Raw genomic sequence first — 12,910 nt, 5'->3', positions numbered from 1 at the left:
TCGAATTAAACAGAGAATTCATTAAAAACTACAGATTAATGGTAATAATAATAACGATAATGTTACCGTTTACACAATGAAAGCTTATATTCATAAACCCTGGTTTCTTCCGTAAATCAATGCTTATAGTGTATCGAAATCAGTAGCAAAATGGGTGTGGAAAATCACACGACTGACTTAGCTCATCGTGCCTTTAAGTAGGTCTAAATCTAATTTTACAATAACTAAGCGATTTTCTCGCGCGCTGATTGGTCGAGAGCTCTGGTCAATAAGAATACTGACGTGATGGTAGCACAATTTAAATGGCTCATCAGGCGAGACAGTTTGAAGACACTATATCTTATGTAGATTTCCCATCTCTGTTTGACAAGTAACTCTGCTAGCTGCAAGGACAGAACAGAGTATTGACGTACGCATTGATCTCTGCACAGGCTCCCAATAAAAATAGTAGAGAGCGCGCGGGGATCGTTGGGAAGAGGGAAAAGGTTAGGTTAGGTTCTCTTTCCCCGCGCCGTCGTGCCCCACGCGCTCTCTTTTTCTTTCTCTCCAGTCTCCCTAAAACACAAAGAGGCCTCTTCGGAGGAGAAAGCGCATTGATAGAGAGAAGAGTGACGTCAGGTTACCATGGTAACAAAATTTTTGGATCACAATCATAGGGAGCTTAAGCAACGACGACGGCAAAAGCAACGATCACGAAAAAAAAAAGTTTTAGATCAGCAAAACAACAACTTTGCAGAGAAGTGTGACGTCAGGTTACCATGGTAACAAAATTTTTGGATCACAATCATAGGGGGCTTAAGCAACGACGACGGCAAAAGCAACGATCACGAAAAAAAAAAGTTTTAGATCAGCAAAACAACAACTTTGCAGAGAAGTGTGACGTCAGGTTACCATGGTAACAAAATTTTTGGATCACAATCATAGGGAGCTTAAGCAACGACGACGGCAAAAGCAACGATCACGAAAAAAAAAAGTTTTAGATCAGCAAAACAACAACTTTGCACGTGCATCACGTTTCTTTTATATTTTTTAGCTGTCGTTGCCCGACTGTCACATGAATGGTTCCTAGTTTCACGCCCCCGCTTTATAAAGTAGGTGATATGAACACAACACAAACATTTTCTTTTTCTTTTTCTACACTTAGATACGCTCCTTTCTAATTCAACCCCCGAAAATCTCGTCAACATTTGCAAATTTAAATGAAATTAAATAAGACCGATGAAGTTTTAAACACTGCGAATTCACATTTTCGGTTTGTTGTCATCCAGAAATCTTGCTACCATAGCAACGTGACGTAACGCCTTCCCCTCTTTATTAGACTTTTGATCTTGTGTCTCGTTTACCACCTTTATTATTCATTAAATATATTTCTCCATTTCTGATTGGCTCAAATTCTTCCGTTAATTCATTATAACAGAGCTAGCGTTGACCCAGTAGTTTCAGAGAGTGATAACATCCTCTTCCATCTGCAAAATTTCTTTTTAGATCCCACTCGGAGAGTCTCAACCTCCAACTGACTTGCTTCCTACTTCTAATTTGTTTTTTGAAACTAGTCGGTAAAAATATATTACAATTTAATACTAATGCTCAGCACAAAAAACGTGGCCTGTCAACTTGTTTTTATTTCTCCTACCAGGTTTGGCGTCTGATCACAGAGGCTTCACCGTTTCTAAATCCGTGAGAAGCCGCCTAATTAAACATTACAGACTTTGTTAGGCAGGATTGTACTTATATCCCGTGCGTGTATTTTGCAGGTGTTTTTGCTGTTTACACCCTATACTACCTGGACTTTATTTTTATCACAGCAAGTACCTGACTGGTACTTAATTTCGCCAGGTTTTATATTTGCGATTTCTATGGTCAAATATGAAAAAGGACATTAAATTTCGCAATTCAAGCGTTCTCAACTTGATTTTAGTTTTCAATCTTCTGAACTTTCTAAAATATCGAGATATATCAACGTTATTTCACAACGGAAGACACAGTCACGGAATGGAACGTACCAGTAAAACCAGCTAATAATTCAGTTGTCGAATTTGTTGACACATGTATCATGTTAAGCCAGTTGTAGATATTAAATGTTATTCAATTTTTTCTGATTTGAATATTCTATATGGGTTTTAAATTTCGCGGAGATTTTTATTCGCGGGTCTTTAATTTAAGTACAGTAAAAACCCACATATAAGAACCTAGAATTTTCGAGGTCAGGCTGAACAGGTTCTTATATTTTAGGGTAGTGTTTCACAATTCAGGCTTATGAGGATTCTTATTTTTCAGAGGTTGTCATAGTGTAACCATTGGCAGAAATATTGTACTACTAATACATAATGGCAAACATTCAAGGTCCAAGAACAACATCAATGTATTTCTCTTTTTTTTAAATAAGATATCAAGATTTTAAATCGTCTATATTGCACGGTAGCTTTATGGAAAACATACTTCTAGTGAAAATCCAAACAAATTAAATCAAAGAAAACATATACTGAATAACCATTTGTCAAAAGTTTCTCACAGAATTAAATTCGAGAATTTTGACCATCAAAATTGGAGTGATTGTTTTGTGTAAGAACCTGTTTTTCTTTGCCAGGATGAACAGATTCTTATAGTTTTGGGTATTTAAATGCCAAATTTCATCCTGTAGGTTCTTAAATCAATAGGTTCTTATATGCTGGTTTTTACTGTACCAATAAGGTTAGTTTCTTTTGATCCATCTTGTGAAACTCCCTGATGAAGCTGTTGGGAGAAGCACAACGACTGGGTAAGGCACGTGGCAAAGGTGATTGCGGACATCAGACTTCTGAATCTTATGGACATGTAGATTAAGACTCAGATCATGTTTACGTTTGGATGAGGTAAAATGATAGTGTTGGTTACGTTTTGGGTTATGTATCGAGACTACTTTAAGTAAAACTTAAGGCAGGATACGATATACCCTTCGAAAAAACCCGATCCGTGTGTGTCTTTATATGAAAATCCGTGCAAACGGCACTTCAGAAGGCATACTCAATAGAAATCTATAGGTTCAGAAATTATACTGAGCGTCAGGTCTTTTAATCAACAAGAATGCAACCTAGAATAATGTACAACAAAAGTTTTAGCTAGGAAGTCTGCTAAAAAGAATGACAACTGAATGGAAAATTCGGAAGTCGAACTGAGTCGGAAGCCGGAAGTCGAAAGTCGAAAGTCTAAATCGAATGGGCGGAAGTGGCAAAAGGAGCTCGAAATTGCCGGGAAGTGGGAAGCGAAAATCATTTTCATTCTCAAATTCTAGTGTCTTTGTGGTCAGCAAGAGAGCCTCAGGACAGATTGGCCCTTTCTGAGCTCATTAAATTATTGCCGACGGCAAGTTTAATCAAAAAGTTCCTTTCGGTCTACGGTAGGTAGTTGTTGTTTTTCTTTGTTTGTTTGCTTTTTTTTTTTGCCACAGTTATTGACTCTTAGTGTCACTTGATGTGTAAGCTGCCTTCACTAACTCTGCTCTAATTGATATGCGGTTGTTGTGAGCTACACTGAGGAGAATAGGGCCTCGATAAATCTTGTAGATTGTTGTAGTCTAAGAGAGCTATTTGACCCCATATCGTGTAAATGAACGCCTTTTCAGCAATATGTCCACATTAAGTTAAATGAGTCCACGATGTCGCCAAAACCCGTGGTCTATGAAAGCTGCTTTAATGTCTCACTCACTAGTGTTTTAACTCAGCGAACCCAGTCATTGTATCCCGCAAAGACTGAAATTTCCACGGGAGGATTTGGCAAGCAAAAATGAATTCTAAAATAGATTTCAGCGAGCAATAATTCCATAAAGACAACTAACGATAATGCTGTCCTTTCAGAATCATAATCGCGGTCGCACACATCATTCGATCTTATCTCTAAAACCAAATCATAGGGGAGTGCACCTAGTCGTGTCAGAGATTAAAGGAAATCCTTTTGTCGATGACACAACATATTATAGGCCTTAAAAAACCTATAATATCGACATCACAAACCTTAGGTTAAAATCGTGACTGTAAAAAGGAACTCCTGTCGTGCCTAACTTAAGTCAGCCGATTATTCGCGCAAAGGAAAGTACCAACGCGAGAACACGTGGCTTAGAAGTGGCCATCATTTGAGTCATGCACGAGGAACTCATTTATCGTGCCTTCGCTAAGAAGCATCTAATCTAAAAACAGCCTGTATCACCAGTTTTTAGATTAGAGGTGTCTTAGCTAAGTAACGAATAAAAGAACGATCCATGTTAGATTGCCGTTGCTGCTGGATTAAAACAACCTTAGCGACTCTATAAGCCGCAGCGAACGCGCCTTTATAATTGCATTGCCGTCGGTACTGCTGGATCCTACTGGCAAAAACTTTACACGAAAACGAGTCGGCCGGGAACCGAATTAAAACGCGATCAAGACGCGAACCATTTATACGAGCTGTTCGCTTCCTATGTAAGATATCTCGTATAAATGGAACATCGTAATGGTTCGCGTCTAATTTTTCCTTGTGTCAATTGCTCTTACTATTGAACCGAGACAGTGATAACATTGATTTACCGCTCACCTCAAGCGTGGTAAAATTACTGAAAGAAAACTTACTTATATGTCCTAAACTGTATTAATAATTGATAATAATTCAAAGGTATCAATAATGAATCAGAATGAATCAGTCCGTTTCTTTGGACACATACGACGAGAGCTCTCCACTTGATATCACGCGATATATGAAATCCGACGATACTTTCCACTTCCGGCCTCTTAATGGGAAATCGAACCCTGACTTTTGCGATTACCGGACGCAACGCAGACTTCAAGGTTTGATTCCCGGTCAAGCCTGAAATCTTCAGGTTCGTTTTGTCCCGATTAGGTTGTTTTCTCAACTGCGAAGATCATTTCCACTTTCATATCTTAAACCGTAGTTTAAATATGAGTTATTTCGTATATTTCCATTCAGAGAGTGTTTTCCTATCCGGTGACACTTGACTTATGCTTTAACTGTAAAGTTGATTACCCGTTAAGTAAAAAATTGGCCACGTTAAACTCATGGCGCGAATCAAAAGTCCAGTGTTTTGTGTTAGTTGCGGAAAAAGTAAATAGTTCAAGCAGATCATGGCACTTTATCAATTAGGTGATCTTGGCTGACAACGTCCACTTCGTCGGTTCTTTTTCCCATGCGGGGAGCAGAGTAGAAAAAAATATATATCTGCAACGGTCTCTGTCTCGGGAAACGATAGAGGCCTCAGCCAATAAAAGATCAAGCAATCGACTGCTACTGTCTCCTTTCCATTCGTGTGCCGATCATCTGCATTCGCATCCCATGCTTTTTCTTCATTGGCCATTGAGTAAATCTTAAGAAATGAAGAAGTTTCATTGGTCATTGCCTGTCCCTTCGCTTTTTTTCCCTCCGCTCACACTCAGTTACCTTCCGCCCTCAGACACTCAGCTTTCTTGTTAATTAGGGAGCTTAGGCAACAACGACGGAGATAGCCTGCGTAGCAAGCGTTTCCGTTTGGTTTTGGAGAAAACAACGAGGGACGAGAGTCAAACACCGCGCGAAAATGGCGCATTTTTGGCTCTCGTTTCATTTCTCGCGCTGTCAAAACCGAAAATCCCCTTCCTCGGTCTTTCTTTGCCCCGAAACCAAACGGAAACGCTTGCTACGCAGGCTACGACGGAGACGACTACGAAAACGTCACTTAAAAAGTGACTTCGCGCTGCTTCAAATTTGTTCGCGCTTATTCCATCTCGTTCAATACGTCAAATTTTGGCAAATTTTTTCTGGCGTTGAATTCTAAAAGACTGTATGTATCGAAGTTCAGGAAAGTAAAAGAAAGTTGTTGCCTTGTGCTCACGTCCACTAAAAAACATGAAATTCGGCACTTTCACGTCGTAGTCGTGCAGCGAATGTACAAAAAAGCGTGATGCACGTGCAAAGTTGTTGTTTTGCCATTGCCTTTTTGCCGTTGTCTTTCTTCAACGTCGTTGACACTGCTTAAGTTCCTTATTATATAAATGGAGATACTTTCAGTCACTAAGCACTCCCTAAAAGTGAAAATTAAAGTTTAAGCTTATCACCTAATGCAAACAAAAATGACACTGCTTAAATCGGTGTAAAAATATTCTGCAAAGTTAAGATTGAACAAGTACTTTGGAGCCCACGGTTGCCACCAGAATTCAGCTGGAGTCCATGAGCTGAATTGAAAAATAACAAGGATGGCCTGAATGCAAAGTCGATCGAGTTCGAATGGTTAATTTTCAATGTCAAGCACGAGTATGAGTTTGATTTAGGCTAGGCTATGAGGTTGAGTTTATCTGAAGCCGAGAGTTTTTGAGTTTGAGATCAAAAGTGAGATCAAAAGTGAAAATGTGCAAACTAGCGCACTTCTACTATTTACCATGTTTGAGTTAAGAGGATACTCAAGTCAACAATAATGGTTTCTCTTGCACTTACACAGCAGGCAAAACTTTGAACAAATGAATATGATTGTAAGTCTGAAGTTCGTAGACGAAAGCAACTGATACTGTTGTTGGTTTTCACATGACGTCACTAAAATTCAAACTAAAAAACTATCGATCCTACCGAGATCTTAATTTCACGATGTATTAGAACAGCTGAAAATTAATTTTCAACTAAACTTCAAAAGGGTTCTTGGTTTTGTGATAGAGTACGCTTGAATTTCTAAGCCTTTGCGTGACGCGGCATTTACATGACGACCAAGAGAGCTGTCATGTAGGTTAAAAAAATGACTAATTTCAAGAAATTTTGCTATCTAAACAGTTTGGAGCTCATCCGGGTGAGCAACAGCATGGCGTCTCCATACAAATCTCTAAAAGTCTGGGTAAAACATTTCTTCGGATACCTCGTTTACGAAATATTCCTCTGACCTGAATCTTGGCGAGGGTCTTTGTTTATGTACCTCCTTTCATTTCCCAGATTCTGGACTATCTATTGAAAGGCTTTGATTCTTAGTTTGATGTATTTTGAATGGCGTGACACTGAAAAACAGCAATATATTAGACTCTACACATTGGTTTTCACTTTTGTATCGTGGTTGAAATCCTTCAGTGAAAAGCTGTTGTACTGACTTGTGTCGCTGTTCATGCAAATCCTAAAGTGTGACCATTCAAATGAAAGTAATACTAAGCAGCACTTTCCTGTGGTACATGTTTTGCTTATTATGCTGTACAAGGTGGTTCTAACTTTGAAGTCTGTGAATGAAACCCTTAAGTGTGACAATTCACATGAAAGCTACTGAGCAATACTTTCATTATGCTGTTACACGGTGGTTCTCACTTTTGAGTCTGTGGATGAAATCCTATGGTGTGACCATTCACATGAGACTTCTATCAGCAGTACTTTCACATGTTACTGTTAATTTTTCAACGTTTAAAAGATGAAATTTGAAATCTTTGTTGAATTTTGTCCGAATCACGAGTTTCAGGTTACCAGATACCTTCAGAAACGTTGGATGATCATATATGCCCCTCAACAAAAGAGTTTTAAGAAACTAAAAATTCCAAGAAACGTTTTTGACGCTAACACATTGGTAACATCCCTCAAAATGCTAGGTCAATCAAACAAATTTCCTTTGAGTTTTTGCTGTCGAAACCTGATTCGGAAGCTCGCACCAATCAGTTCTGCAAACATCTTAAGTTTGAACTTGACCGCCCGGAAATTTAAGTTGACATGGGACCAGATCTTAAATAGCAGAAAACTGGCCAATTATATTGGTCTCAGTGGGAAAGAGCTATTATTTTTTTGTTTGTTTTTCCCTCTTTCAGAAAATTAATGAGAGCCGTAAGAACAACTTATAGCAAAGTTTACAAAGAAGTTATAAAAATAGGCTATTTGTTAGGAGACTTTTATTTACACACCCACACACACACACAAAGTTTTACTCAGTTTTAATTCAGAAGCGTCCCAAAAAATATTTAAAAAGACATTGAAAAAAATAAAGAAAAGAAAGTTCTCTTTTGAACGCTTTCTCAGGGAAATCTTTTTTCATCTTGTTTGCAGACTTCCTCTAACTGAGAAGCCACAGAACCAATTCGATTAAAAAAAGTGAAATTAAAAGTTGATGATTTAAACGTTTCAGATGATACATGATGAAATCCTGAAAGGGAAGTCAAGGTTGAAAATGGACACTTGTTCTGATATTTTACCTAGTTTTGCCGAGAAAGGGATTATTTTTTCTCCTTAGCTTTTGCTGACCTTATGATAAATCATAGATGAACCTTACGTGACGAAAGCCTAAGAGAGAAAGCTCAAATTGGACATTTATGCTCTATATCTCGAAAGTTCAGGTTTTGTCAAAATTAAGGTGTTTTTGTTATTGTCATATGGTTTTTATCCGCAAAACAACCCCCGGGTTTAAATTGAAACAAAACCATAACGCATTGATCACGGCATTTGAACGCCCTCTAACTTAACCACATCTTTCTGAAAATAGTTTTTGACTTAGTATATGACGTCAATAAAAATTAATTATAAGAATTTCCCTTTCTTTCACATATGAAAAACCCCTTTTGTATGCAAATAAAGGATTTTATTCGTAACTTGTTTTTTACATCATATTTTCAAGGAAACAAGCCTCATAAGTTTTCTTTGATTCATAGCTGAGTTTAGAAAACACAAACACGAAGAGAATCAACAATTGTGTTTATTTATCTGCTTAGTTTTTGTTTTCTCTGCCTCGCTATCACGTTTTCTGCAAATAATCACGTGATTTTAGCTTTACGAAGGCGGAAATCAATGGAGAGGCCGATCTAGAGCCAGGCCCCTTCGGTTTTTAAGGATCAGCTAGTTTTACTGTAACAAACGATATTCTAACCTCATATTTTCTGTGAGGCATTTCAATATCACAAATGATATTTGTCATCAGCTTTTTTCTTCTTTTCATTGTGTTGAAAAAAAATTACATAATTGCACTATCATGGAAGTATCTACTCTTCTAAGTGGAATAAAAGCTCTAAACAATTTAAACTCGGCTGTTTTTCTTTTTAAGGCTGCTTGATGTAATGATGTCATACTTCTGTTAAATAAACCTTTGGGCAGAAATGAGCCAATCAGATTCTTTGTTTGCTTTCCATAGGTGAATTAGTGTTCAACTAAAAGGATGCAATTTGTTTCATAACATTTTTCTTAGATTTACTTAGAGATTCAATAGCACTTTAAAATGATTACCTCAAAAAACACGCCATCTTTACAATTTAACATGGGAATGTGAAGAACAACCGTCGTACAGTTCACCTTGAAGTTTCGCCAGTTTTTTCTTTTTTGCTAGAGTTTAATAAAGCACAGTTTTAAAACCACGAACAACTATTTTTTACCTTGACCGTTCTCATCTCCTTGGAGATTTGTCAATAACTTTCAATTAAAGGTAAACTCTGGAGCATGTTTGTTGAAAACGTGAATTATCAAGATAACGGGCTAGCAAAAAGAACAATGAGTACTGTTTAGTCCATGTCTGTATCTCATTAACAATGCAGATATATGCTTTTTCTTCAGAATACACCGACTCCTTTTTGAGAAAGCATATACTTTTTATCAAAAATCATAACTACGATAAAATTTTCAGTTAAACTTTAAGTTCCAGGGCACCAACGAGGTACGTGCTCTCTCTACGTTATGTATGCATGTTCTGCTTAAATTAATCCCAAATCTCACAGCTCGGATCAGTTGAAAAGGTGTTACAAAAAACTTAGACTTTCAACCTTATCTTTCGACTACATGTGGCCCATTGTTTCAGTGTAGTTTTCTACATAATCGCCAGATGTCAGCAAATAAAATTAGCTACTCACAAACCACAACAATCTGGAAATCTCGCCTACAGGAAAGCAAACCTACGCGAAGATCGACCTTGAGATGTTTATGGGAGGGTAGCAAGACCCCTTTCCAACCTTGCAGCGAGGGTTATCATGTTTTTGGTTCTTTCTTGATTGTAAAGCGATTATTTTTAAACGTTTGACGCGCACAATACTTCATCAGCCTTAAATCATTAATATGTTTAAGCACACATAAAGATGACAACTCTATAAGTTACGTGTTTGGGAACAAATCAGCTTACAATGAAGAGCTGCCAACAAGCTCTTCTTCTACAATGAGGCCAACGTGTAAAAAGCCGGGAATCATTAGCGTTTCACCGAGAGCCGCTAATTAGAGACTAAGGGCAAAAAACCATTCACAGAGGCTAGTTGTGCCGTCAGAGTATTGTATGATATTTCTATGATGAATTGAAAGCAGGTGCGGAGTTACAAACGTTACCGAGGCTGCCTCCTGGCTCACCACTAACCTTTGTCCGCCCCTAAAAGCTCCATTCTCGCAAGTATTGTCTGCTAGCTGCTCGCAAATGTCACGGCAAAGTCAGTTCAAGGCGAATTTCAAACCGTAAAACCCCGTCTTCCGCCGAAATCCGAAAAGAAGCAAAAGGGCCCGCGCATGCGCATAAATTACTAGATATATGTTCGGTGAAGGAGGTGCTGTCACAGCGGAAGAGCAATGATTTGATAGACCTTCTAAGGCTGAAATAAAAGGCGCCAAGCGTGGCTCTGAGGCATTTTTCGTTGATCAGAGACGACGCTGTCCCAGTTTCGGCAAATTTCCTCAAACATGCAAATTTACTTTTCAGGGCCTTTTTAACAAAAACAGACGAAATAGGAGCTGTTCTATTAAGCATTGGATTTCCAATTAGCCCCGCAAATGTGGACGTTTTGGAGAGAGTACATGTCAGAAATCCATGTTTTAAACATGACACTCGAAAGTTTCATCTTCGTGACGCGCTAGGGAGGGTCAAAATTGGTTAATTTTTGCTTTGTACCTTTCCTTATTAGCTGGGTAGTCTTTTCAAAGGATCCAGTGAATCTTTGTTATGTAGCGTGCAAGCGTTAATCAGCTAAAGTGCACGTGCTTTTTTTTAAAACACAATTTGCATTGTGAATGTCATTATGATCATCGGTTTACTTGTCTATAAAATCTCAGAGTGAGGGACGTAAATTTATTTCATTTTTTTCGAGGCGTGCCCGTTCGAGGCCATTGTTTACAATCCTTCCTTTTCAACCACGTGTGCCGAGAATATCATACAAAACTGGCCCAGTGTCCACTTGCGAACATCACAACACACTGATTTCTTCGAGGAACGAGTTCGCCCAATAATCACAAATCTAGAAATATTTTACAGACCGGCTGCTGTAACTGTTAACAGGTAGGCGGGTTAACAGATTGTTTAACGCTTTAAATATTTAGAAAAACTCTAACAGGTAAAGTGGTGAAATTTAATTATAACAGGTACTTTTTCTCAGCTTATCACATTAAGCACACTTTTTCATGTTCTTTGGTTTCGCTTAGATGATGTGCACTTTGACTCGAGAACTAAGTCATAATACTATGTTGTCTTTAAGTGTAATGTGCAAGAGAGCAGACCGATGGAGAAAATTGTTATTTTTTTACGAATGTTGCTCACGTTTTTTTCTTTACCCTCTAGGTATTTAGGGATTATATTTGATATGAGCGCACAGGAATCTAGGATAGATCATCCGCAAAGACCGAATCACGCTAGAAAGATGCCTTCCGTTTCCAAGAATGTTGTTAAACAAGCCGGAGTTAAAAAATCAAATACGAAGTCAATAACTACGGGTATGGAGGAGACTGATACCAAATTTCTGACTGGAGCTGTAGACACTGTTTCAATGGATCAAAAGTGGTCAAAAACAAAGCACGATTGGAAAGCTGAGACAAGATCTCGATCGGGTGGCGTTAGAACAACACGTCAAATCAGGCGTAACGAGAGAGAACGTGGAAGAAAGGCTCGTCTAAACGCGGCTTTTCAAGTTTTACGCTCCGTCGTACCAAGGACTAGCATGAATTCGTCAGGAACCGTAAGCGAACGAAAAATGACTCAAGTGGAGATCCTTCGCCTGGCAAAAAACTATATTTCCAGTCTCACTGAAATCCTCAGAGAAGACAACAGATATAATATCGGATCGTTTAATGCCTGAAATGTTCATGATTGTCATTGTAAAACGGTGAAGAATTGTCACTTTTGCTTGAGAGGACGAAAATGCGAAGAATGGGGATATTAATGGCGCTGAAAATCGGTACAAGATCAGCTGGTTTAGTCAGAGAATTATGGTGGTTTAATTCGCGCCCATTCGTGAAGTTTGATCATTCGTATTACTAATTAGCATCTCGTTTACACGTCATTTGTATCGTTTTGTAAATAGTGGCAATGATATTAATATCTTTAAGAATGACTCTTTAAAGAGATAATATAGAATTTAATATACCGCCGTGCGATTAAACTTTGTTAAGCGAGCCGTTTCGTTTGAGAAAGTTTCGCGTAAAATTAAATTTTCACATGTTAACGCTACATTGTAACGAATATGCATAAAAGACGTATTAGTTGTATAGTAAATTAAAAATAAACATCTATCAACAAAATGGAATCGTCAACAATGGCCTTAAAGAAAATTTTCAACTACGTGATGTTGTCAAACTCATATTAAACTTTAAGTGATGCCGAAAACAAGAGGCTATGACGCACTCCGATCATTTAATCCTAACTGTGATCTTTTTCTATAAGCGGAGGGTTTGTTTAATGATATAAAACAAGTGAATCGATCACAAATTAACGGAAACTTTTTAAAAAGCCAAACATATTGCATTGTGTTTTAATTTCGGGTTTCTTATTAGTTTACTTTTGTATGATTTCAATCACTCTTTATCTACGTTCGTTGCTAATAAATTTGATAAAAATTCTCTAATTAAAAGTAAGAGCTTTTCAAGCACAGCGGGGACTCCTTGTTAAATTTATTGCTCTGCTGATCCGCATTATATTCTTGAAAAAGAAGATTTTCCCGTAAGGTTTTAAAAATGTAAATGTAAATAAAACGGCGGTTACAAAGTGCCTATTAGATCTCGCACAGTTTGAGTA

At 37.9% G+C, this 12,910-nt stretch overlaps 1 protein-coding gene across 1 annotated transcript; it reads left to right on the top strand.

The window, feature by feature from the left end:
- Nucleotides 1-3,265: 3,265 nt before the first annotated feature.
- Nucleotides 3,266-12,865, top strand: LOC140946800 (uncharacterized). The gene is made up of 2 exons (XM_073395909.1): nucleotides 3,266-3,376; nucleotides 11,462-12,865. The coding sequence occupies exon 2, from the start codon at nucleotides 11,484-11,486 to the stop codon at nucleotides 11,973-11,975; it is 492 nt and encodes a 163-aa protein (XP_073252010.1). The 5' UTR covers nucleotides 3,266-3,376; nucleotides 11,462-11,483; the 3' UTR covers nucleotides 11,976-12,865.
- Nucleotides 12,866-12,910: the final 45 nt, after the last annotated feature.

The sequence above is a fragment of the Porites lutea genome, chromosome 8 (assembly GCF_958299795.1).
Source record: "Porites lutea chromosome 8, jaPorLute2.1, whole genome shotgun sequence".
Taxonomy (NCBI): domain Eukaryota; kingdom Metazoa; phylum Cnidaria; class Anthozoa; order Scleractinia; family Poritidae; genus Porites; species Porites lutea.
This window is presented reverse-complemented; position numbering and strand designations above follow the sequence as displayed.

What these genes read in the sequence shown, in the direction of transcription:
- LOC140946800 (XM_073395909.1), top strand. Translation starts at nt 11,484, where the DNA reads ATGAGCGCACAGGAATCTAGGATAGATCATCCGCAAAGACCGAATCAC.